Source organism: Paramisgurnus dabryanus, chromosome 8 (assembly GCF_030506205.2).
Source record: "Paramisgurnus dabryanus chromosome 8, PD_genome_1.1, whole genome shotgun sequence".
In the NCBI taxonomy this organism is placed as follows: domain Eukaryota; kingdom Metazoa; phylum Chordata; class Actinopteri; order Cypriniformes; family Cobitidae; genus Paramisgurnus; species Paramisgurnus dabryanus.
This window is the reverse complement of record NC_133344.1, coordinates 16,195,900-16,223,858: the sequence shown is the minus strand read 5'-3', so window position 1 is coordinate 16,223,858 and position 27,959 is coordinate 16,195,900. Positions and strand designations below refer to the sequence as shown.

The 27,959-nt window shown below is 39.0% G+C and overlaps 1 protein-coding gene across 3 annotated transcripts; it reads right to left on the bottom strand.

Moving 5' to 3' along the window:
- Positions 1-31: 31 nt before the first annotated feature.
- irs1 (insulin receptor substrate 1) lies at positions 32-27,712 on the bottom strand. Of its 3 annotated transcripts, XM_065280682.2 has the most exons (4): positions 25,778-27,712; positions 22,406-25,661; positions 18,335-18,385; positions 32-2,125 (listed from the first exon to the last, which is right to left on the bottom strand). In XM_065280682.2, the coding sequence occupies exons 2-3, from the start codon at positions 25,659-25,661 to the stop codon at positions 18,357-18,359; spliced, it is 3,285 nt and encodes a 1,094-aa protein (XP_065136754.1). In that variant the 5' UTR covers positions 25,778-27,712; the 3' UTR covers positions 32-2,125; positions 18,335-18,356. The 3 variants fall into 3 exon arrangements, with proteins under 3 accessions (XP_065136754.1, XP_065136753.1, XP_065136755.1); XM_065280681.2 differs by having other exon boundaries at positions 22,406-27,712; XM_065280683.2 differs by lacking the exon at positions 18,335-18,385 and having other exon boundaries at positions 22,406-27,710.
- Between the last annotated feature and the right edge of the window lie 247 nt (positions 27,713-27,959).

Below are 27,959 nucleotides of genomic sequence, written 5' to 3'. Positions count from 1 at the left end.
ACATTCATAAAAGACACGTGAGACAAAAACGTCTGAAAAGATAAGCGCTTCTACTTTATTAAACATCAAGGTTCCAGAAGATCTCAATCTTCAAAACGGGTAATTTTACCGCTGGAAATTTCTTTCGTAAAACAAACATCTGTTTACATGTGCATACACCTATACATACACTCGTACCGTTTACGTGTTTCAATTCACTCAAGATGACCGATCATCTGCTTGCTTTCAGCAGTCATAAAACCAAATAGCCATCATTATCTCTTTATACAATGCATTATATACATGGGAGAACAAATTTAGTTGAGATGTTGAAGGTCTGGCCACACAATGGTTGCGAAAGTGAGGTCGCACAAACACAACCGCAGGGTGTTAAACTAACAACTGCAATCTATCAAATAACAGTAGTCTATCAGTTTACAAGAACACCACTGTCACAGCCAATCAGAGTCAAGGGAACTGCAAGTATAAAAACTATAATTTTGGTGGGAAAGGGAAATTTAAAGTCCCTGATGTGCAGAATACGTTATAATACATCTTTAAAAAATTAAGGTAACCCTATTGAACTGTACCATTGTGTCAAAAAGTTGGATTACACATTTCCAAAAAGCAAATATTCCCCACAAAAAAAAAAACACTAAACAAAACGTAAGAATATTAAGACACATTTTTAAAAGACATGTCTATAGGAATAAAACACAAACCATGAAATGTTAAATACTTTAACTCTTAAGAGAACCAAGAACAACATTTCTATATTCAATAATTTACAGATTGTTCATTGTTTTTCATTTCAGCAGCAAAAAAATGACAGACATCGAGTTTTTCCTTAAAAAAAAATTTAGTTTCTGTGACCTTAGCAATGCCACAACACGAGTTATTTTAAGCAAAATAAAACAGGAAATAACTGTAATAGCCTAAAAAAGTTGAGCAACTTCTACTGGCTTCCAAAACATAACAGCAAGATACTAAAATAAGAAACCAGTACTGCTGTCTGTATTGACTTGCACTCTATTGAGGCTTTCTTGACTTAAACGGTAACAAACTGGACGGTTACCAGGTTTTTATTCGGTTTGACCCATAATGACGATATAATGATCAGTAACGTTAGTTCAGTCACAAGTTTACACACCCATATGTAATTGCTTAAATACGCTAATCTAGCCCAAGCAAGGCTGTAAGGCATCATATTTACTGATGTTGGCGCCATTTACCAAACAAAAATATGCAAAATCTCAACTGTATTATTGAGTACCAACTCTGTGGTAACTAAACCTGTGCCTGTAGAAAAAGAACAAAAGAAAACAAAAGCAAATAAGTACCAATTTCATGTTTTTCTTTATGTGATATATACCAACTATAATCGTAGGGGATTCGACCATATGAAATGAAACATGAATTCGTAAAGGTTTGACAGACATCACAGTGTGTGTTTGACAGCATGAGGTCAGACATGGCTCACAGTGCTGAAACACAGTGTGTGTGTAAACTCTAAGTCCTGAGGTCAAGTCTGCGTGCTTGAGGTCGTCTGTACGTCTGCACTGGGTGTATAAATGTATGTTTTTTGACAGTGACATCGTGATGTATAACACCATCTGTAAGTCTGGTATAATAAACACTGCTGATAGTTATGCCGTCGTACCCATGCGATCGCTCGGTTGAGCATCCCTGTACCAAACCATTTGTTGTACGCTTTTGGCTAATAATGTACCATCATTTACATTAACATTGTGTCAGAACAACTAAAGCAGCACCGTCGTCTGTACCTCAAAGCTGAAAGGTGCTGTAGTACCATTTCAAAGGCAGCATTTCTAACAGCGATTTGTACCAAGTCCGTAACAGCTATTGCTCGGACAGTCATAACCAAGTTCTGGTAAAGTCTGAAGAAGTATGCACAGTGAAAGCTCGGTTTTGAGGGATCCAGGCTGTGGGAGACCTAAGGTCAGTGGAATCCAGCATTCGTGAGGTCCGGATATGTTGTGAGGTCCATGTAGTTTTGGTAGTGTCCAGCTGATGTATGTACGGTCCAGGAAGATTCGGTTAGTGAGTTTCTTGAGGTCCAGTTTCTGAGGTCCGGCTTGTGATGAATGGTGAGAGATTCTGATGCTCCGGCTTTCTACTCTTCATTCTGGAAAAAAGCAGAGAGAGGAAAAGATTAGTTGATGAAACAGCCGCAGATGCACATAAAATAAAAGCAAAGTATTATTTAGAGTAAAAACACAATCTTTTTTAGAAATGTGCGTCAATATCTTTGACTCACGCATGGGTATAAGCAACCCCTCCCAATCCGTTCATTTGATCTAGGGTTACAAAACGACTAATCCAGATTAATCTATTGCATAATAAAGGATTTGTTTACATCCTATATTTGTGTGAACTGTGAAATAAATAAATAAATAAATACATAAATACATAAATAAATAAAATAAATATCTGATATCTATATATATCTATATATATATATATATATATACATACAAATGCATGTATTGTAAATATGTAAATATTAACACTTGCATGTATAATTAAGAAAAAATATTTTAGTGCTAGGCAAAAATTAATCACGATTTATCGCATACAAAATAAAACTGATTTTTTTTGGCATAATATTTGAGTGTGTGCTGTGTGTAATAATTATGTATATATAAATACTTTTAGAAACATTTACATGTGTATATTTATTTATATTTGTATAATTCTATATGATATGCGATTAATCGCGATTAATCTTTGGCCATTATTGTATTTATTTATTTGTATTTATTTATACAAAGTTATTATTTACAGTACACACATACATGATGTAAACAAAAACCTTTATTCTGCAATAGATTAATTGCGATTAATCGTTATGCAACCCTAATTTAATCACGCCATTTAATTTTTGCTCTGACCTGGTTTATAAACAAGCACCGTAGTTTCCTTCAAATGCTGGATTTACACTGCAAATCTTAATGCCTAATTCCGATTTGTTGCCTATATCCGATTTTTTGTACGACCCGCTTACATCATATTTTAAAAATGACTCATATCCGATATCTGCATTTACAATAAACACTTGGCAAAACAATTCAAGGTAGACATACTGATCCGGAACAGAAACCACAGAGGATTTAAATTGTTGTGATATGCAATAATCAGACAAAATGAATGATTATACAAGATTATAGAGTATATTTAGAGTATACAAAGTATTATTTAGAGTAAAAACACAATCTTTTTTAGAAATGTGCGTCAATATCTTTGACTCACGCATGGGTATAAGCAACCCCTCCCAATCCGTTCATTTGATCTAGGGTTACAAAACGACTAATCCAGATTAATCTATTGCATAATAAAGGATTTGTTTACATCCTATATTTGTGTGAACTGTGAAATAAATAAATAAATAAATACATAAATACATAAATAAATAAAATAAATATCTGATATCTATATATATCTATATATATATATATATACATACAAATGCATGTATTGTAAATATGTAAATATTAACACTTGCATGTATAATTAAGAAAAAATATTTTAGTGCTAGGCAAAAATTAATCACGATTTAAAGCATACAAAATAAAACTGATTTTTTTTGGCATAATATTTGAGTGTGTGCTGTGTGTAATAATTATGTATATATAAATACTTTTAGAAACATTTACATGTGTATATTTATTTATATTTGTATAATTCTATATGATATGCGATTAATCGCGATTAATCTTTGGCCATTATTGTATTTATTTATTTGTATTTATTTATACAAAGTTATTATTTACAGTACACACATACATGATGTAAACAAAAACCTTTATTCTGCAATAGATTAATTGCGATTAATCGTTATGCAACCCTAATTTAATCACGCCATTTAATTTTTGCTCTGACCTGGTTTATAAACAAGCACCGTAGTTTCCTTCAAATGCTGGATTTACACTGCAAATCTTAATGCCTAATTCCGATTTGTTGCCTATATCCGATTTTTTGTACGACCCGCTTACATCATATTTTAAAAATGACTCATATCCGATATCTGCATTTACAATAAACACTTGGCAAAACAATTCAAGGTAGACATACTGATCCGGAACAGAAACCACAGAGGATTTAAATTGTTGTGATATGCAATAATCAGACAAAATGAAGGATTATACAAGATTATAGAGTATATTTAGAGTATACAAAGTATTATTTAGAGTAAAAACACAATCTTTTTTAGAAATGTGCGTCAATATCTTTGACTCACGCATGGGTATAAGCAACCCCTCCCAATCCGTTCATTTGATCTAGGGTTACAAAACGACTAATCCAGATTAATCTATTGCATAATAAAGGATTTGTTTACATCCTATATTTGTGTGAACTGTGAAATAAATAAATAAATAAATACATAAATACATAAATAAATAAAATAAATATCTGATATCTATATATATCTATATATATATATATATACATACAAATGCATGTATTGTAAATATGTAAATATTAACACTTGCATGTATAATTAAGAAAAAATATTTTAGTGCTAGGCAAAAATTAATCACGATTTAAAGCATACAAAATAAAACTGATTTTTTTTGGCATAATATTTGAGTGTGTGCTGTGTGTAATAATTATGTATATATAAATACTTTTAGAAACATTTACATGTGTATATTTATTTATATTTGTATAATTCTATATGATATGCGATTAATCGCGATTAATCTTTGGCCATTATTGTATTTATTTATTTGTATTTATTTATACAAAGTTATTATTTACAGTACACACATACATGATGTAAACAAAAACCTTTATTCTGCAATAGATTAATTGCGATTAATCGTTATGCAACCCTAATTTAATCACGCCATTTAATTTTTGCTCTGACCTGGTTTATAAACAAGCACCGTAGTTTCCTTCAAATGCTGGATTTACACTGCAAATCTTAATGCCTAATTCCGATTTGTTGCCTATATCCGATTTTTTGTACGACCCGCTTACATCATATTTTAAAAATGACTCATATCCGATATCTGCATTTACAATAAACACTTGGCAAAACAATTCAAGGTAGACATACTGATCCGGAACAGAAACCACAGAGGATTTAAATTGTTGTGATATGCAATAATCAGACAAAATGAAGGATTATACAAGATTATAGAGCTTTATTTCTATAAAACTTCAATACACAGTCATTTGATCGCGGGTGGTTTCCACCCGAGTTCACGTCATTTGTCAGCATTGCATTTTTTTTATGACGCACGAGACATCTGTTCGCTTACATTGCGGATACATGTATACGATTCATATCAGATTTATTTCCACATATGAACGAGGCCGGAGAATATCGTAATGTGTGCTTTCCTGCTTACACGTCCGATCTGTGCACAAATGGAATCGAGTCCCTTCAAACAGTCAGTGTAAATGCGGCTAAAGTGATCAATACAGATTTGAACAGCCAAAATCCTCCCCAATTCTGATCTCTTACCCTCTCTCCATTCACAAGATTGTGTGTGTCTCGCCCATCAGACGTGTTGCCAACTCTTGCCCTGTCCAAATCGCACCTCTAATCCACCGAGACGCACACAAACAACTACGGGCTGTTTTCGTTATATAACACTCAACCTGACTGTGATTAAAAGATCAGAACATAGACAGAAAGCATTAACACTTCCACACCTGTTCATAGCATAAAGATGTTACGTATGACTTCATTACATTCTTTAGACACAACTTTTGTCCATCTATATAAGTGTGTATTTGTAGCTCAGTTTTTATACCTAGTGAGCTGCTCTCTTTCCATTTAACTGACATTATTCTGTCCATCACAACCTGGCCTATACGGCTAAGTGAGCTTATTTGTTTGGACTGGTTCAATTCGGTTCCCAGACCTTTTACCTGAATCCACCGTTGCTTCGGACGCATTATGTAATTTGTGAAAGAGCACAAGCCATTACAACATGGAACGAGTGACCTGATTTGTTTTCCGACATTCAAAACAAACACAAATCCTCCTCACTAATGTCTCCAAAACTCTAAAATCAATTTTTCCATCACTTGTTTTAATTATAGCTCTGATTCAAAACCTAGAAGGGTGCAATGTTTATACATCACAAGTGTGCTACCTACACAAGCAGTGTTTTATATATTCAGGGTTTAAAAAAAAATACATACCATTCCATACATATGCATATGCATTGCATTTTCATGTAAGACAGCATAGATTATAAATATGTACTTTTCTGTACTGAAATGTATTGACAAATGTTCTGCACAAATTAAAAATGATTTTTTTTGCAGTATTTACATGCTATGTATTTTTACAAACTGACTCTACATAAATCAGCTGTAAGCGGTAGTGGATTTGCTTCCCATGAAAGGTATTCAAATGAGTCTTTGAGGTTTTTTAGGGTTAGTATGCTGCCTGTAAAGATTCAAACGATAGAAAGAAAGGTAAATTAATAGTATTTTTTTTAGGTCATTACATAAAAAACCTGTAGTGTGTTATCTGTGCACATGCAACAAAAGGACATAAATTCAACACCCATGAGGTCTAACTACTGAAAAGTGAAAGCAATAAAGGAATGACACTAGGTCCAGTGATGCAGTTGAAAAGAAAAGGGCCCAGCGCGGCGCTCCCAGCTGTTACGATTAGCACTCGGTTTATATCTACGGGAAGGAAGGACCAGGCCTGAGCTTGGAGCTTCAGAGCAGCAGTGGCTTGAGAGAAACCTCAGCTATAAATACAGCGCTGTGTAGCAGCGGAGCAGAGTCTGTCGGAGCGGCGGCGAGAACATGAAAGACCCCTCACATCTCCTCGGCAACCCCCAAGTCAGGCGCTTTTATAGGCGGGATTTTAGGGCCTCTTTCCTCTTTACTTAAAAAACCAAAGAGATGGAGAAAATTGCAGAGAATAAAATTATAAGCTGCTGGACTGCTCAAACACATAGCGTGGGAAAAAAATCAAGACTGCCAGTCAAAAATATTGCTCCTGGAAGTCAGGGCGTCCTGGAAGGAGGGGGCGGAGCTACCAGTAGTATTTTACATTACCAGAATTCTTATTGTTGAATTGTATTTATGGAATACGACACTGTAACATTCCTGAGCTGCCAGCAATGCACTCTAAAAGAAAGAAAGAAAGAAAGAAAGACGAAAGAAATGCAGGTAGGCAGACAGACAGACAGAAAGAAAGAAAGAAAGACAGACAGACAGACGGACGGACGGACGGACAGAAAGATGGAGACATAGGCAGAGAGAAATACAGAGAAACAGACGGACAGAGAGAAAGAAATAACTTTTTGACGCCATGCCAGACAGACAAACAGACAGACAGAGATAGACAGACAGACAGAGACACAGACAGAGGAAAAAGACAGAGAGACAGACATAAATAACTTTTTTAATGCCATGACAGACAGGCAGAGAGACAGGCAGAGAGACAGGCAAAGAGAAAGGCAGATAGATGGACAGAGGGAAAGAAATAACTTTTTTGACGTCATGCCAGACAGACGGAGACACAGGCAGATAGAAAGACAGACAGAAAAAGAAAGAAAGACTCAGAGACATAGACACCATAAGAAAGGCAGAGACAGACAGACAGAAAATAGAAAAGACAGACATTTAGAAAGAGATAGACAGACAGACGGTCAAGACGAACCGTCTTCCAGAAGAAAGACAGAAATGCAGGTAAAAAGACAAAGACAGACAGAAAGACAGACAGACAGACAGAGAAATAAATAACTTTTGACACCATGCCAGACAGACAGACTCAGAGACAGACAGACAGACAGACGGAGACACAGGCAGAGAGAGAGAAAGACAGACAGAATAACTTTTTTGATGCCAGACAGACAGAAAAAAAGACAGACAGAAAGAAAGACAAAATGAGAGACACACAGAGACACATGCAAAGAGACAGAAAGACAGACAGAACTTTTTTGATGCCAGACAGACAGACCGACCGACAGACAGACAGACAGACAAACAGAAAGAAAGACAGAAAGAGACACAGGCAGAGAGACAGACAGACAGAAATAACTTGACACCATACAAGACGCCATGCCAGACAGACACAGACACACTCAGAGACAGACAGTCAGATGGAGTCACAGACAGACAAACAGGAGAGAGACAGACAGACAGACAGACAGAGGGACAAATGGAGACACCGGCAAAGACACATAGACAGTAATAACTTGACACCATACAAGACAGACAGAAAGACAGAAATAACTTTTTTGACGCAATGCCAGACAGACTCAGAGACAGACAGACAGACAGACGAAGACTCAGGCAGAGAGAAAGGCAGAGCGCGAGACAGACAGAAAGAACTTTTTTGATGCCATGCCAGATAGACAGACAGAAGGAGAAACAGACAGAAAGAGAGACAGACAGACAGACGGACACACAGGCAGACAGAAATAACTTGACACCATACAAGACAGACAGACAGACAGACAGACCTTTCTTGACGCCATGCCAGACAGACAAGACAGATGGAGACACAGGCAGAGAGAAAGACAGAGCGCGAGACAGACAGAAATAACTTTTTTGATGCCAGACAGACAGACAGACAGACAGGAGAAACAGACAGACAAAAAGAAAGACAAAAAGACAGACAGACAGACAGACAGACGGACACACAGGCAGACAGAAATAACTTGACACCATACAAGACAGACAGACAGACAGACAGACCTTTCTTGACGCCATGCCAGACAGACAAGACAGATGGAGACACAGGCAGAGAGAAAGACAGAGTGCGAGACAGACAGAAATAACTTTTTTGATGCCAGACAGACAGACAGACAGACAGGAGAAACAGACAGACAAAAAGACAGACAGACAGACAGACAGACAGACAGACAGGAAGAGAGAGAGACAGACCGACCGACCTCTTTTGACGGCATGCCAGACGGACAGATGGAGACACAGGCAGAAAGAAAGACAGAGAGACAGACAGAAATAACTTTTTTGATGCCATGCCAGACAGACAGACGGAGAAACAGACAGGCAAAAAGAGAGACAGGCAGAGACAGACAGACAGAAATAACTTGACACCATACAAGACAGACCGACCGATCTTTCTTGACACTATGCCAGACAGACAGACAGATGGAGACACAGGCAGAGAGAAAGACAGAGAGACAGACAGAAATAACAGAGAGAGAAAGAAAAATAGTTGTTTTTGACGATATGCCAGCTTCTGAGGTTATTTTCATAGCAAGCTAAATTTAAGATCAGGTATATCAGGTTTTTCAAATCTATTTTTGCTAAAAACCTAAACTAAATTTGGTTTAACTTTATTAAAAATGTCTTATGATAGATTTCTTTAGAGTTCCTATAAGTCACAAAAACAAGTTGAAATTGCTTAACCTTATCTGACAAGTTTAAAGTCTAGTCCGAATTTAAAATAGTAAGTTAAAATTACTTCAACAGCCAATTTGATTAAACTTAATTTAAAGCAGCGAATACTTAAAATACTAAATAGATGTCTAAACATATAGACACTAGTGTTGTAGGCGATGGTTGCCAGGGCGTTGATATACAGTTCCTAATGTGTTTTAAGAGATTGTCAGCTCACTGCAGGCTTTCCATGACTAAGCACATTACACATGCAATATATCAATTTTCTACATGGTGGGTGTGTCACCTGTAAAAATAGATACGCACTCAAACATCCTATATGCAAATCATCCATGTTTGTATATAATTAAGAGTCAAAGATGCCTGCATCCATAAAGCATTAACATTACACACACGCTCCCACCGGACAGTATAGATTTCTGCTGCAGCAGGAGGGATTTAGAGCTTTACTCCACGGAGAACCATAAAAGGCCACGGATGAGGAGTGGCACTCATCTACGGTCAGCTCATTGAGCTAACGTCATTCAGCCAGGAAGCCATCTAACATACGCAAACACACACACGCGTGCTGTGCCAGGACCCAGGAGAGCGAGGACATTTTTAGCCTGCTGAAACTTCTACACAAATCCATCCACACGCGCTGTAGGGGATACGGTTACAGATGTGTGCCGTAGTGTGTGCTGTGATTGGGGTCCACTGACGTCAGTACACAGGTCATATTCGCTGAGAACATTTAGCACTGGAGCCAACAACACATATATACACACACACACACAAACCACTTGATGAATTCAATCCCAGCCTTCTCAAGTGAGATGCACACTGACAAACTTCCTACTAAATCAATACACTCTTACAATTATACACAGTATACTTCCCGACTACCTCACATTTTGTTACATTATTCGGAAAAAAACTGCATGCATAGTCGTACGACCACATCAGAGGTTTCAACAACAGACCCCGAAGTAACAGACCAATGCAGAATTCAGATGTCGTTTGAGTATCGAATGAAAAAAACACACTGGAAACAATAGTCCACAGAAACAAAATGAATGACAGCAAACAGGCCAATTTCAAAACATCCCTAAACAAAACAGGGATTATTGGTGTTTGTGATAGACGAACAATGGGCGGCCTGCTGTGGAGGCCAGAGAAGAAAAAAAACAAAGCGTCTATATCAGCTCCGTGTGTGTGTGTGTGATGTGGAAGAGACAGCGTGTGCCAAATACCATTCCCTTTAGCAAAGGAAAAACTTCCATCTCCCACACACACACACCAGATGTTTTGCCTACTTCAGCAAGTTGAGGCACACACACACTGGTTTACCCCTCCTCTCGCCGCTGCACTCATCCTAGGAGCTGTAAACCATGTGGAACTCGAAGCAGATTTTCCTTCAGCCCAAGATGGCTGTCGGCAGCTGCCCTCCCTGATACGGATGCAGGTGAAGACGCTTGGTTTTGCATACCTCGGACGCGGGATGTACCGTGTCCTTCGATCTTCAAAGAACTTATCAGAAAAGGCTTACGGTGAACCCACTTCACACCTCACAATTGCTTTCTTGTTCTGTCACATGTTGACTGGTTCATGTCTTGATAAGATGACTTAGGAGGGCCATTGTTGGTAAAAGCATGTTATTGGAAACATTAATGATAGGAACTCTATGAGGTACTTTAAAACTACGCATTTTAACAGGTGGGCAACTTTCATTTCGAAGTGAATCTAACAAAAACAATTATTAACTCTTTCCCCACCAGCGTTTTTAAACAATTTCTCAGCCAGCGCCAGAATTTTTATGATTTTCACAAAGATTAAATGCCTTCCAGAAAATGTTCTTCTTTAAATATATAAACATACAACACAATATGTTTTATAACAATCTGTTATAAAAAAGTTTATCCAATCTTCATTTGTTCTCTTTTCATCTACTCTCAAATATGGATAGGTTTCTTCAAACACCACATTTTGAACAAAAAGCTGGACAAAAAGGACTTTTAATAGAGGATCAGATTCAAAGCGCTGATCAAAACATACTCGTATTTACTGCTTTGGAAACCATTGATGCTTCAATTGCATAGAAGTGTTTTATAAGTTGGGTGAGAGCGCCACCTAGTGGACAATAGCAGAACTATGGATTGCCATAAATTGGCAAGGGAAGCGTTTTCTCTTAATTAACGAGATAACTCTTCAATGGCGGGGAAAGAGTTAAATAAGAGCAACAACCCCTAACTCTGCCCCTAATGGTACATTCACACGGGGCGTAAGCGTTAACGCTTAACGGAGGGTTTGTCTGAAGCGTGGCCAACAGCCAATCACTGTGGCCGCAACACAAGCTCCGGTTTTCCATAAACGTAATTGGCTGGCTCTGCCTAGGTTATTTGCATAAGGCGATATGATTGGCTGACGCATGCGTTGCCGCTTGAAGAGTTGAGAAATGTTAAACTTCTACCGCGAGCAACGGCACTGACGCGGCGCCGACGGATCCACAATTCAGTTCGCCAACACTTGACGTCAACCATTAAAAGTGAAGGGGAAGCGTCAACGCTTACGCCCTGTGTGAACGCGGCATAAACCTAATATTTATTGAAAACCTATAAATTGGAAACCTATACATTTATAAACCTAATATATTTATCGAAATACAAAAGACATGATAGTAGCAACTAGTGTTCGGTGATAACATCAAACATTTATACTCACGACAAGCCACTTGATTGGTGGACAAAAAAAAGCTGATTTACTCTAAATGCAAAACGTTCATGACCGCAACCTTAAAACTGATGCCATTAATCCTGAGTGAAATTTCCTGCATGCCAGGGAGCAGGAACACCAGATTCACTTGTTTTAAACCCTTGTGCGCCTAACAACCTCTGTAGTGCAAGGAACTGTCAGAGTTCATGTGCAAGGAAGTGTCGAATCATGCGCGTTTCAAGGTTCACATGCAAGGAGGAGTCCACGCCGCGCGTGTTCAGGTCCAAGCAATAATCTAAGACGCACGCATTACAAGTACAGGGGTCTCATGTATAAAGCTAATTTATTCTCTGATTAAGTTAGTTTTTTATAGATCACAACCTTTGCAAAGGTTGTGATCTATAAAAAAAAACTTAATGGGAGAATGGGCTTGCAGGGTGGGGTCTGAGGATGATTCATGTACGCACACTTGCAGGTGATCTGTGATTTATAAAGGGAACATTGCTTTGTTTTATAAGTCTTAATATTATTTGGCGCATGCCATTTTTGGCTTTCGTGTGTACGTAGACTTAGTAGGTATCCTATGCACATTTTTATAAATGAGACCCCTGGTGCGTGCGAGAAGGAATCTGCGCACTTTACAAGCTCTCTTGCGCAAAGTAAAGCCCGCAAACCCTCTTGTGCGAGGAAAAGCATGAAAGTCATGATAAACTCGATTAGTCGTCTTCTCTGTCAGTAACATCCATGACTGTTGATGTTTAATTGACCTTCAAGGGGGGCGGGTCGAGCCGTTAGGAGGGCGGGGTGTCCCCCTTATATAATGGTAGGGGAAACACTGTAATGCCTTACAAGTGTTGTTGGGGTACTTCGATGCACTGATGGTATACTTGGAAAGAAAAAGGACATAGAGGACAAAAATGAGACAACTTCAGCTGGAAAAGTCTACTGTCAACCCATGACCTTTCCATGATGAGCAAGTTCAGTCTGACTCACTACCACACACATACGCTGACACATGATATGGTGCAAACAAAAAGGGTACGACAACAAGGATTTGGTAAGCACAACACAGAAAGAAAAAGAGGGCAAAAAGAAAATAGCAGGCGGCCGCTTGAGGCTCAGGCATGCCTGAGCGAACTCCTTTGAGAAACTTTCCACTGACGTGCTGACCTCAGCGACAAGGGCACGTACACTCAAAACACACAGAAAAACTTAACGACAAATCCGAACCCTGCGACCCGTATACGCACGGTAAGCTACCCGAAAAGTCAAAAAAGCTAAACAAATGTCAGCGAGTCTGCCATGATTTCGTTTGGACGTCGTCTGCTCTGTTGTTGTGGTGAGAGAACGAATTTCAAAGAGCAAAAGATTTAACGACATCCTACAGAAGTATTTTAAGTTGTAAATACACGTGTCACCCAAAACGAGCGTACACGCACACGCTGACGTCTTTTTCTGTCGTATCTCTCTAAACTCCCTGTCCTTGCGTTGGCCTCGCCCCAACCCTGACCAGAGAGAGGGAAATAAAGAGAGAGAGAGTGTATGTGTGTGTGTGGCTGGGGTGAAGTCAGGACAAAAACGAAACAGATCCAACTGGGCCGTGAGGAACTCGTCCAGACCAACGGAGCAGGGCGGAGCGGGGAAACAGAACCGCTTCTCTCTGACAAACACACTCACACAGATCCAACAAAGAAACACTCAGCACTTTTGCACAAACGAATGTGGAAACTAGGCAGAGTCAACTTTTCCAATAACCTGCTAGAGATTAAACAAGTTAATTATAAGTTTACAGTTACTGGTGGATAGGGATACTCCGATCGATTGGATGCAGATCGGTAATGGTCAATCATTCAATTGAATGACTCGATCGGTACTCGCTAAATTTGACCAATCGCACAAACCAATCTTTTTACTCTCAGATATGGGACAAATGATGCAATAATATAAGGGCAACATCTGTGGTGTTGCTTTATGTGAAAAAGGTTAACAGTGAGCTTACATCACAGCTTTAAGAATCAGAATCTGTACTTTGTATCGGCTGATCATGACGACAAGAAATCGATACTCAGTATCGGCTGCAAAAATCCTGAATGTAGCATTCCTACAGGAGGATTTAAAGGAAAACACCATTGTTTTTCAATATTTTACTATGTTCTTACCTCAACTTAGACAAATTAATACATAACTTTCTTTTTGCAATGCAAGTACTTACGGTAATCTTTGTACAGCGTGTCGTGAATGTGTTAGCATTTAGCCTAGCCCCATTCATTCCTTAGGATCTAAACAGGCATGAATTTAGAAGTCACCAAACACTTCCATATTTTTATTATTAAAAGACTGTTACATGAGTACTTACATGAGTAAGTATGATGGCACAAAAAAACGGTGGCGATTTTTTATGTGGTTAAAAAATGAGAACTATATATTGTATTGCGAAGAGCATTTAGTGCGCAGCAACATCATTACTCCTGAGTCCTGACTGATAAGTTTCCCAAAAATTATTTCATAATTTACTTTCATTTCATACCAAACCTGTAAGACTTTCTTCTGACCAAAGAAGACAAAAGAAGATTTTAAAAAAATTTCACAAAAACTTTGCATCCATTGACATCCATTCTATGGACACAAAACCACTGAGAAATTTCTCAAAATATCTCCTTTTGTGCTTTACAGAAGAGTTATAGACAGGTTTTGAATGACATGAGGCAATAAACATTGGCAGAAGTAAGTAAAACAATAGGTAAGGGGAGAAACAATATTTTAAAACTGATTTAACTTCAAACCATTGTATTCATATTCTCATGCCAAGTGTCTATAATTGTTGATCTATGCACAAATGCAAACTGAAGTTTTCGGCCAACATCCAATAACCTTTGCATTAAGACACCCTTCCAAGTCAAAACGAGTTTACATTTTAAAAAACAAAGCCAACGCTTTTGCACATCTCTGACACAAGTACACATACGCATCCTTTCCTGACCCTGGCACCCGCATCCACACACGGCCGGCGAGATCAGCACATCCAGTGCTGTCAAAGAACAAAGCCTATAACATTAAATCTATTGATAGACTGTGTTACTAAACCCTTGCCAGTCCATCCTAGACATTGTGATCTCTTAAAAAAAGACTGCCACGTCCCGTCCAAAAGACCATACCATTCTAAAGGGTGACCGCGTTGGGCACCTGCCATTGCCTGGCTATGCAAAACACTTTGTTTTCATGCACCCAAAGCATTGGTTGAGCCATACAGGCAGTTCAAATGCCTGTCAAGCAGCGGTCGAATACCAGTACGGATCATTCTCAGATGAATATAACTAGCTCATGGCTCGCGTCCACCGGTTTGATGCCAAGTCCCATGGTGGGAGCTTGAACACTCTGATACCTGGCCAATCTCACCACATCCTTCCGTTCCGACCCTCACCCCGAAATAGACAGCAACACATTAGCAGTGAGAGTACTCGGTGTGAAATTTCTGACAATCTCTGAGCTACTCTGAAGAACAAAGTGAAAGATCATGCGGTTCTATCTTGAGCAGATAAGGCACAGGGGAAAGCTTTGTTGTGGAAATGATACAATAACCACACAGATTTCAACATTAATGATATAAAGGTTGGCACAAGTAAGAATTTATGGAAGCATTCGCGTGGATTATTTTGATCTTTGTTCAGCTCATATTTCAATTTGACATCATACAGTGTGTGACTATCAACAGATGTCCAAAATAGCATAATTTTGTTTCCGCCACTTTGGTATTTGGGAAGCTTATCTGTGTTCTTTCAAATATTCAGAATCTCATTCAAAATTTAACTTTGTTGCTTCAAACTATTTCATTTTAGAGGGACAGTTAACACAAAAATCATTGCCATTTCAAAACCTACATGACTTTAATCTGTGAAACACAAAAACATTAAGTTTAAAGCACATTTTTAAAAAAATGAGTAAACTATTAAATCAATCAGTCATTTACATCAAATATATTTTGGAAAGATAAGTCAGACCAGATGTATGTACTTTATGCTTAGTTTTTGTATTTACAAAATATTTAAAGGTGACATAAATGATTGAACGGGGTATTTATCCTTGTTCTGGGATGTAATATGTAGACAACAAAATTTTGGTTTGGTCTGTAATGCCTTAGAAGCTTCCTAAAAACCTCTCTCAGAAAGTTATATTAAGGTGGGGGATTTTAAATGTGTGGTTTTGCACCTATTTGGCGTCCCTTCTGGCTTAACTGGCAACCTCATTATGAAAAGCAAGCAATTGACGCTGATTGGCTGCAATTGACGCTGAACTTCACGAACACTGCTGATATTTACTTCCCGTTGGAGGCGAGAGGCCAGATTTATGCAAATTATTTTGAAAGGGGACAGAGAATGAAAAACCATTTTACCTTGTCTTTGTTGAATAATGGTAGTCTACCCGCATTCACAAACATACAAAAAGTGCTAGACATGCTAAACAGCTCAGTCTTATAGAAATTCCTCTTTTAGAAATGTCAGCCAGAAAACGGCTCAATCTGAAAAACTGATGCTTATGACATCACAGGCATCTCACTGCCCCTCCACTTTAAAATAATTGGCTACATTTTTTGAGTGGCAGCTAAGTCAGCCAATCAGTAATGAGATTACAAGTTAAGCCAGTAGGGGGAGCCAAATAGGTGCAAAACCACTTGTTTAAAATCCCCCACCCTTATAGAGCTATCTGAGAGAGGTTTTTAGGAAGCTTCTAAGGCATTACAGACCCAAAAAAAATAAAATAAAATTGTCTACATGGCTCATCACAGGACAAGGATAAATACTCCGTTCAATCATTCTATGTCACCTTTGAAGGGGAGGGAATTGAATGAGAGTGGGGGGGGAGTGAGATGCATTTTACGTAACATGTATCCCAAGTTCAGATTGGGCCATGTTCTGGTGGACATTTCTAAAGGAGGAATTTCTATGAAACAGAGATGTTCAGAATGTCTAGCACTTTTGCGACATGACACAAACACACACGGCAATGGTCAACCATTTGACTGCAAACAAAAGAGCAAGGCCAAAGCGACTTTAAGGCTAGCCTGCAAGGTTAGCATTAAACTTGTAATGCTGCAGTACGCACTACGGCATGAGTAAGCTGAACAAACTGCTTTTGTGAGGAATTAGCTTATTACCTATTAAATAAACAGCATCTTCGTTAATCTTCAACATGTTTTACACTAAACAATTGTTTTGTTGGGAATTGTATTTAGGTTTTTCTGTGATTAAAATGCTACATTATTAAAAATGGCAGTAGGGAGTGTTGCGAAAGGTAAGACCTTACCACTAGTATTACTATTTTATCATAGTTTAACATTATTGATATTGTATATTGTCTAAACAAATAAACTAAAAAAATCTTCTTTTACTGGATTACAGGTTTCTCCTGTTAAAATAAGACATGAATTGAAATGACTGTCATATATTACTATGATGCTGATATAATGCATTTAACGAATAAAGGGGAAATATTATGCGATATTTATAAATGATGAAATATCGCATCATGTTGTACATGTTATATATTGTTTAAAGAAGAAAATGTGCACGTATAGCATGACAACAATTAAAGACACTTACACAGCTTTTGTAAAATTAAAAATGAAACTGTATAGCACCATAACGAAAACAAACTGTATGTTGATATGTTAAATTTTGGAAAACGATGATGTGGTGTGGGGACGAAATGACTTACGATATATGTTCTAAGTCATAACATGTGAAAAGAAACATGCAAAGACAGCAACTCACGTAAACACCTTAATTTGAATATTGTCTTATTCAGAATAAGGTCAATAATTAGATTACTACGATCCATTAGGGGTGGTTTCCCGGACAGGGATTAGTTTAAGCCAGGACCAGGTCTTAGTTTAAATAGAAAATATAACTAGTTTTAACAAACATGCCTTACTAAAAAACATTACCTGTGTGTGTGCATTTTGAGGCAAAACAAAGGGCACTGATGTATTTTAAGATACGTCAGTGCAAGTCATTTTCAGTTTGGACAGCTCTTACATATATTTTATTCTAATCCCTGTCCGGGTAACCGCCCATAGTGTTTTATGCTGCTATAATTATTTTATGAGACTTCAGCCTGAATTTCACAGCGAGGGTCACATATTATATGAATGTACACAGTCATATAACTTACAAAAGGATTATTAAAAATGAAGACGCTGGGGTCCTTACATGCAAAAGACGACCGAAACTCCAAGTTCCTCAAACACACAAGCCTTGATCATTTAATCCCTTAAAGCCCGCTGTGTTTCCCTTCCTACCTCTCCTGACTTCCCCTCCATCTCACCATATCTCTACTTTAACAAGCCGCTCTGTAAAACAGGCACAAAGGCTGCTGTTACATTCCAACCCTGGAGCTACTTACACACCTCTCATTTCCCCATTCACATGCATTCCAATGATCCCATCAAAAAACAGAGCACCAGACCTGGCAACCTCTCAACTTTCTTCTGGTGACCTTGACATTGATCTCTAGTTTAGTTTTAAGCCTGTTTCTACTTACTGTGGCATTGCTAATATTACAACTGGTATTTGGGTAATGCTAATACTGCAAAATGTGTAAACAGGGCTGCTTCAATAACCTAAATCAAAAAATGTATCTAGGAAATGTGAGCAATGGTATTTTGCGCCGTTTATACACTTGCAACAATCTTAGCAACACAGGATGGAGTCAGAAAATCATTTGAAATTTAGAAGTAAAGGTTTTATGATGCAAATTCATAAATTAAATAATACAACTTGAAAATGATGATTAACGATTAATCTTTGCACAAATTCTTAAATAATAATGAAAATGTATAAAAAATAAAAAACGCTACTCCCAACTCTGAAATAAATCCCTGGCTCCATCCTCAACAGACTCCTATACTCTTCCCCTTCACTGAATATTCATACATTCACAATAATCTGATCCAAAAGCCACACCCCAAACTGATTATGCTATCCCACCATACTATGCACATTACAATTCCTACAAAGGATAAAAGAAACCAAAGTAGAGGCTAGAACGAAAACATGGTCAAAATGGAGAAACGGACAGAAGGAGAGCAAAAGAGAGAGAGAGGGAGAGAGAGGGGAATGAGGACAAGGCGGCACTCTGCAGGGTGACCCCATCACGGTGGCCTGAGGTGGGCAGGGCTTCCAATCGTCTCACTCTAACCAAACCCACCGAAGAACTCTGTCACCCCGCCCCTCCCCACTACCGCTCAATCGTAATGCGTCTCTCTGAAGCCCCTGGCGTCTCAGGCTGTGGCCCCTTAATCCACTGTGACACAGGGAAAAAAGCACTGCGGCAACAGCGTTACCATGGAGATGGATGGCATTGGAGCCACACAGGGGCATACGATGGGCAGAACATGTGCCAGAGGAGGCAGATGAAATTGGGAACGGGAGCTCTAGGCCCCATCAAAACTGGCAACACATGAAACAAAAACAGTAAGCAAAAAAGATGGAAATAAACATTAAGCAGCGAGGGCAGTAGTTGTTGCTATTTTCCATGTTTTTATGACCTCAATACTAAACTTATTATTAGAGCCAAATAACAGTCATGGAGCTTTTTCCTCCAGAGATATATAGGGGGTTTTGCTAAGACACACACACAAACATAGACACACATGGCTTGCCAGAGTCAAAAAACATTGGTTACGCAACACTGAAGACCCTGTGCTCTAACAGCCCCCTTAAATATTTCAAGCCAAGCTCAAAACAGAAACACATAAAGCAACACATTTAAGTCAATGCATGTAGATACAGACTGAATGGATACAGAATAATAAACAACTGTAGCTTAAAAATTAGGTCAATAATCAGATAACATGCATCAGATAATAATAACTTAAGTACAGATAATAAAGATTTCATATAGTAGAATTATATATCCCTATATTTAAAACGATAGTCACCCAAAAATGAATATTGGGTCATAATTTCCTCACTCTCATGTTGTTACAAACCTGTATAAATGTCTTTGTTCTGATAAACTCGAAGGAAGATATTTTGAGAGTTCGTATTCAAACCGTTCGCCCCATTCACTTCCATAGTACTCTTTTTTCCTACAATGGAAGTGAATGGGGGGTTAGGTAACAAACATTTCTCAAAATATCTTCATGTTCATCAGAACAAAGAAATTTATACAGATTTGTAACAACATGAAAGTGTGTGTGTGAATAACAAAAGATTTTCATTTTTGGGTGAACTATCCCTTTAAGAGACATTTTTCAGTATGTATTTCATGCATTTATGTTTAATACCAATTGAAATAGTAACACTTTACCCCATTTACTGGCGCCGTTAACAAACTATATTTTGTTGGAAAGGTCTAAGAATGTAGTTTTCATATTTCAAAACCTTTTAGCAGTAATAATAATGCAATAACTGATATTTATTCATTTGTGAAAAGAGTATGCAGCAAACCAACACAAACCTCAGTTTTTTGATAACTTTATGTATTAAAAATAACACTATATTGCATTTTTTTATTATTTAAAAAATTATATTTTTACCTCCAGACACTTCCTTAAAAAACTTTAAAGTGTCTTCTTTAAAACAAGATCAAAATTAGGCTTCTAGACCAAAAAAATGCCAGAGTTATATTAATTTGAAGGTTTACATCACTTTTCACCCACCCCACTCAAAAAGGGCAGCGCCAGTTAAAGGGTTTAAAAGTTGTTTTTTAACTTTAGCAAAAACGTTACGAACTAAGAATGGGCTAAATAGTTTTTCTTAGCATTTATTAATCTGTGTAAGTGTTAGTGTAAGCCAATACATTAGTTCATGTTAGTTCATTGTGCATTAACTAATGTTTGATTTTAAAACTATCAGTAAATACTAGGGATAAACCGATATGGACATTTTGGCCGATAACCGATAACTCTTTATATTTGGGGGGCGATAACCGATATGTATAGGACAATAAATATTTATATTAATTTCACAATAAAAAACTCAAAGACCGTGGACTTCTTGTCTTTGCGCTAGACTAGCATACTCCTCTTAAGCCCGCAACACGTGTCATCTTCGTGCTATGTCACAGAAAGCACCAATCAAAACTCCACATGGCCAGCAATGAGCAATTGAAGTGGTTCAACAAACCGAAATAATCCATCATTTATCGGCTTTCATTTATCGGCCTAATAACCGATGATATTAAAAATAAGCAGTTATCGTCCGATAACGCTATGTCGGCCGATATATCGTGCATCCCTAGTTAATACTGAAATTAACATGAAATAATATTAATGAATTGTGTAGAAATATTGTTCTTTGTTAGTTTATGTAAGCTAATGCATTAACAAATACGACCTACAGTAACATGAAACCATTAAAATGTCACATTGCATTAATATTCATCTAGTGAATTTAAAGTTATTAATCATAGAACCGCTAATACTTTATCAATTCACTGATTCCATCACGATCCAATTCTTTGGTTTCAGCCGACTATCCACAATTCCACTCTGTTTTGATTTCAAAACCAATATAAACAAAGGGAAAAACCCTAATACTAGTCGTTGTGTTTCACAGCATCAGAGGAGCAATGAGTTCAGATGCATCATGGGACACCAACACTGTCCTGCTACAACCCTATATCATGTTTTTACTCTGTCTATCGTAAAGAACACATACATTTTGCGAAAAAAGAGAAAAGAAAGCAATCACGAAAGGCCCCAGGGTGGAAAAGCTACATTCACTGAAGGGCAAAATAAATAAACTAAAACAACGATGATACAGAGTCAGGCAAGCGTAAAAGACAGTCCCTTCAGCAAAGTGGAGAATGCACAGTAATGGCAGCTCTTTCCACACGGCTGCAGATTTCTTACAGCGCTGATTAATATCAAAGACATCCCTGTAGAGCTGAATCACACACAAAGTAAACTTCCATTCAAATAGGCACCCGTGCAAAGAAAGACAACCTGTACACAATCTACTTGTGACTCACAAATGCACACATGTGCTGTTTTTCCTCTTGTCGCATCCTGAGCAAGCGTAGACATGCTAACCCTTTCTGCCTCCATTCACAAATATGCCCATTTATCAGCCTGAAGAGGCTCAGTCATCAGTGGGAGGAAATCTGACCCCCCTTTAGCCCTCTCCTAAGATTACAAACAGGGATTTTCCATTAGAGACTCAAAGTGCACAGATGAATGAGGGCTGTTTTATACATAATAATATGATACGCATATCGCCTATTAAATGTTCCAGGCAGGTATGATGATAACATGCATTCAAAAGGTAATTTTGCCAACTTGTAGCCTAAAGACACAGATCAAAAACTTTATCAGAGCATCCCTTGTTAGCCATTCTTCAATAATCACACACTCAATCACTCTTACCTTCTCTATTTGTGAGATTCCCTCTGGTGTCATCCGCTTTCTGGAAGTTTATACTGGCGTAGGCACTGAGCTCCTCTATACCTTCCACAGCTCCCAATTCAACTGACCGAGCCTGAAACGCATTCCAATCTGGAACGTGCTGCTCTCCGTTTTGTACTAGATCCAGATCAATGTAGTTCAGGCCGTTCTGGTCATGATTAGTTAACGTGGGAAGCGGGCCTGAAGCGGTTTCCCTTCGTCCATTGGTTATCGTAGACGGAGCAGCAGCTGCGGCCTCGACGGGTCTTAACCATACATTTTCAAAAGAGGCGGAACTGTGGCGCTTTACATCACCTGACTGACAGGTGGTCGAGGTGTCGACTGACCCTCTGGTCGTTGTGGAGGCGAAAGTCTCCGAGCTGTGCCTCCTCCTTCCTTGCGGGTCGGCCCGGATAACTTTAGCACACTGGTTCCGCCCAGAAGTGGAGTTTACCCGTGTGAATGCACTGAGCCCGGGCCCAATTAGGGTTGGTTTTCCGGGGGCAACGCTTAATGTTGAGATGTCATGATTGGGCGATACAGAACAGGGAGGGGTACCAGATTCTGGCATTAGCATCATTCGTGTATCAGGATATCTATCATGGGTCGATCTTAATTGCATGCTGATGTAGTCTCGTTCACGTGTGCTCTCGCAAGGGAGAGGAGGGGAGGACACAGAGTTTGATGGTGTGATGATGGGATAGTCTGAACTGGAGGTGGAAATATGCATTTCTGGACTCAACCGCCTGGCCTGTGAACCCAGCTGCATGTTCATGTATTCAGATGATGAAAGGCCTGATGGGGCATCAGAATCACTTCCTGTATACACAGGTGGAAACAGTGACGCTAAGCTGGCTGAAAATGCCTTGTCATTGAACTCAATGTTGACATACTCGCCAGGACTTTTGGGCTCTGGGGGGTACGGACTCTCACGTGTTCGTGGAAGTGTACTTGCTTTACTCGCATCCAGAGAAAGCCTTGTAGGACGTGTCAGCCTAACGTTGCCCTCCGACCTTTTGGGTCTGACAGCAGACTGTTGCGAGTTGCCTTGACCACCCAGGCTGTCGCTGCTGGTTGAAGATGAAGACGAGTCTCCATAAGCCAAACGACTGGAGCCCAGTGATATTCGAAGCGGGCTCTGGTCCTGTTTCCTGTTGGCATGTTTAAAAGAGCGGGGCAAAGAGAAGTAAGCATACATAGGCCTGGGAGGATCATCTGCAGGGTTGAAAAAGGAGTCTGGTGGTGTGCTAGTGGTAGAACAGCTGGCTGGTGACATATTCATGTAGTCTCCACAGGATGACACTTTTCCTTCTATACTTTCTATGGAGAGCTTTGGGTTGACACCATTAGTCCACATTTTTCCATAGTTTGTAGTGCCATCTGGGGAGCAGCTGCCACTCGGTGACATCATCATGTAACCATTGGAGTCGACATGCGAATGTTGCCTTGGGTTGATAATCTGTTGTGGTGCTGACACACTTTTTGGACTCATGGGCATGTAGTCACCATTCTTTACTGTTGGGCTTGGGAGTGCCACACCGGGCAGCATGGGCATGTAGCCATCATCTTTGTGATCTGTCCCAGCGTTGTCATTTGTCCTTGGCATATCTAAACTTTCCTCTGGGTATGAATGCGTGGGAATAAATGAGTTTCTACACGTTGATGATGACGATGATGCGGAGCGGCTTCGTGGCTGCGTTGGCATCATCACAGTATATTCATCCAGCGATGCGGCAGAAGACTGCGATGGCGTTTTCTGATGGCATGGCGTTGGTGGCGATGCACCAGAAGAATGCGTTCGTTTCCGGAAACATTTCTCTAACTCGGGCTCCTCCACTTGTGTTGGCAAACTTGCGGATTGGCTACGTGATTGCAATCCACCACCAGGCTTGGCCATGCAAATATAATTATTTATCTCCTCCTCCCTGGCTGGTGGTGTGTGGCCAAGCGAGTCGGGTGTCACACTGCGGAAAGAGCTCCGAAAGTCACATGGGCTCGAGCCATATTCATCCGAAGAGATAAATCCCCCGTCACTGGGCGATCCGGATATGGAGGCGCTAGAGCGACGTGGAAAGAGGCATTCGGAGGTGGACCCATGGCCACTGGTGCTGCTGGAAGACAGGCTGACGGGACTGAAAGCTGAAGGGGAGCACCGCGAAGTGGGGGTGGGGATCGATCTGCTGTGATTGAGTGGCGGGTGAAGTCTGGATCCACCCCTGTGCCGCTGCGACTGAGGTCGGGTCGTAAGCGGGCTGCTGGGACTCCCATCCACGGATGCCGGCCTAGACATGGTGCCTTCACCATCGCTGGATGCTCTCACTCTGAATGAATGGCTGTGTTTACCAGTCCTAACAGGTGAAGTGGCTGTCACACTCTCTGCCCGAGAGCGTCTGCCTAAGCCAACTTGGCTGGGAGGTGGATTATTGTGATGATGCCTCCTGACAGGCACAGAGATTGGGTTCGAGCAGTTGGACGATGACTGACTTTTGCTGCGTGGTCTGAACTCCTCACTCATAGCTTTCATAGCTTCTAAAATGGTTTCATGCATGTTCTGAGCCACCACCGAATCATCAACTTGCATCCAAAACTCCCCGGGCCCGGTCACGGCAGACCTCCCGACTTCAATGAAGAAGAAATTTTCAGAATGTCCACACCTCCTAATGTTCATCAACTGCAGCACCACGGCAGCAGCATCCGAGTTGAGCTTCACAAAAATTATGGTTTTACTGGTAAGGCACAATCTGTAAACCCCAATCAAGTTCTTTGTTTGACCCAGACCCTTTGGTTTCAAAATAACCTGCCAGACTTCTTTAAAGGCAGGTCCCGGCGTGGTTTCGCCGTAATTATCCTCGCCAGCTCCACTGCCTGGGGCACTTTCGTGGACCTTACCTCTGTTATGAAGCTCGACCAGGGCTTGATACCAAGACTCTTGCTCCGTCTCACTGTCAGCCGCGATGGCAAAATACTCATCCTTAGTGTAAAGCGCCACAAGATGTTTATTTTTTGAATCCGCTCTTTTGTTAATATTAAAGCAAGTTTCCAGCGCAATTGACCTTTTGGGGGCTCCAGACTTGTGTCTCCATTTCTTCTCGTTTTCGTAGTACTCCAATCGGGACGGTCCGGAGGCGCTCGTTGCCCTCAAGACAAAAAACCTTTTGTGCATGCTTTTGGGTTTCCTTAAATAACCCACCTTCTTCACGTCCGAAAAACATCCTTGCTCCGTGGTCGGGCTTGCCATCTTAACAAAAACACAAAAATCACGCGGTTAAAAGTCAAAGCGTCATGCATGCATTCAAAAAATGTGATAACTGAGGTAAATCCGTTTCCGTTCATAAAAATACATTTTGTTTGCACCTAAGCAAGTTGTTTTTCCTCCGACGTGGGGTTGAATTAGCCCGTTAGCACAGCCGGAGTTCATCGACACCTTTAGTACACGTAGGTTTTCAGCAGCATTTTACAATATTAAAAATAAGTTTAAATAATCCATCCGTCATTTTTCAAAAACTGGTCCAAGTACCGTAAAACACCAAAAAGTTTACAAATGTTGAAAAAAAATTTAAGTGTCCTTTTTATCGTCTGAAGATCCGAATGCACTATCAAAACAAGCGCATTCAGCAGCGCACGACCCCATTTACCCCGGAGATCAAAGCGCTGTTTGCAAAAATCCCAAAAGTGCATTTAAACAAATCACGCGAGGTATGCATCCAGCCGTTATTTAGTACCGAATCCGTTTAAAGCTCCAGACTTAAAGTTCCTCCAAAAGTCACTGGGTTTTCTTTTTTAGCGAAGCTGCAACAGAGACCAAAACAAGGCAGCGCTCGTGTGTATTTGTATGGAGGAGTTCAGTCTGGGTGGTTGCAGCCTAGCTTGTTACGATGCAACAAACGAGCCCGCCTATTTGAAAACGGAGCGCGTTGATTGGACGGATCTCGCGTCAATCTTCCGAGTGGAGGGGGCGAGGAGAGAAGACGTGTAATTGAAAAGTTTGATTTAGGGGCTATTGTAAAGACGCTATGTAACTATCTGTGTACGTTATTTACAAACAAACATTTTTAAATGTAAAGTTGATCTTACTGTTACGGTCTATTTTTTATAAATGTGACACGTATTAATACGATGGGTCATATAATAAGATGGTTCCTAGAATTACACCTTGTTATTGTTACTATAATTAATAATAGTGACATATTATTCCTTACGATAGTTAACCATGCACGTATAAGGTGTAATAAGCATTTTTTTTTTTTTGCCAGATTGATTACCATTTTTATTACTGTAGTTTTATAAACACCTTGGTTAAATTATGATTATTGATAAGACACCAAAGTAAATTTATGTTTGTATTACAACAAATAAAACCAAAACAACTATAGTTAAGACATTCATTTTCATAAGAGATGGATATCGCAATGAAAAGTTAAAGTTTATATGTTTTTTCTCCAACTTATGCAGAATCAGATCACTAACCGATCAGATTACATCGGTGCAGAGTCAGAGATTTGCCTCAGTAAACTTTAGTGTCCTGTGTGTTCACAGATTACAATAAAACTGAAAGATAAAACTGTTTTTTTTATTTATGCAGTAGGATGCTGATAAAAACCTATAAGATCTTAAATTTTATAAGCAATAATGTACGATGATTTTTGGACATACAGTACTGTGCAAAAGTCTTAGATAGCAACCACCAGACTTTTAAAAGTGTTAATGTCCATCCATTTTTTTTTTCAATCTATTTTATTAAGATACAAACAGAAAATACAGGAAATAACAACAACAACAACAAAAATCAGGACTAAATGTTTTCTTAAGGCATCGTCTTTGTTTAGTGTGACCTCTCTTGGCACTAAACACATCTTGAGCGTTTTTGAGCAGAATGAAGTAAAAATACCTTTTTCTTTCAAATGAGAAATTAGGATTTAATTTTATTTAGGTTTAAGAGATCCTGCAGTTTCCTGCTATTGCTCAAGTGGAAGATGGGTTTACCCTAAAAACTTAACACATCAGTTTAAAATGTTTAGTTTAGTTAACTTTTTATTCAAGTTTTTAATACTATATACACATTTCCTCTATTTTCTGGATGTATTCTATTAAAGAGACCGAGAAACAATGATATATGGTCTCTATAACATTGCAAAAACAACTAATCTAATTCTGGCATGGTGGCCTAAGACTTTTGCACAGTACTGTAGGTGTTCAATTGGCTAAATTATTTGTTTTACAGTGACAAAGATAATCTAAATACGTAAAATAAGGATGAGCAGCAAAACATAAAACTGCAGACTTTCTTATGGTTATTCACACAACTGGCATTCACTATCTATCTATATATATATATATATATATATATATATATATATATATATATATATATATATATATATATATATATATATATATATAGCATAGTCATTTTATTAATAGTGCATGAAACCATGTTATGTACATTAACAAGTTTTTTCTTACCTGTTAGTGATGTTCCAGACTGGAGAGGATATATTGTTTTTTCAGATTCTCTCGACATTTGCTGCACACTGCT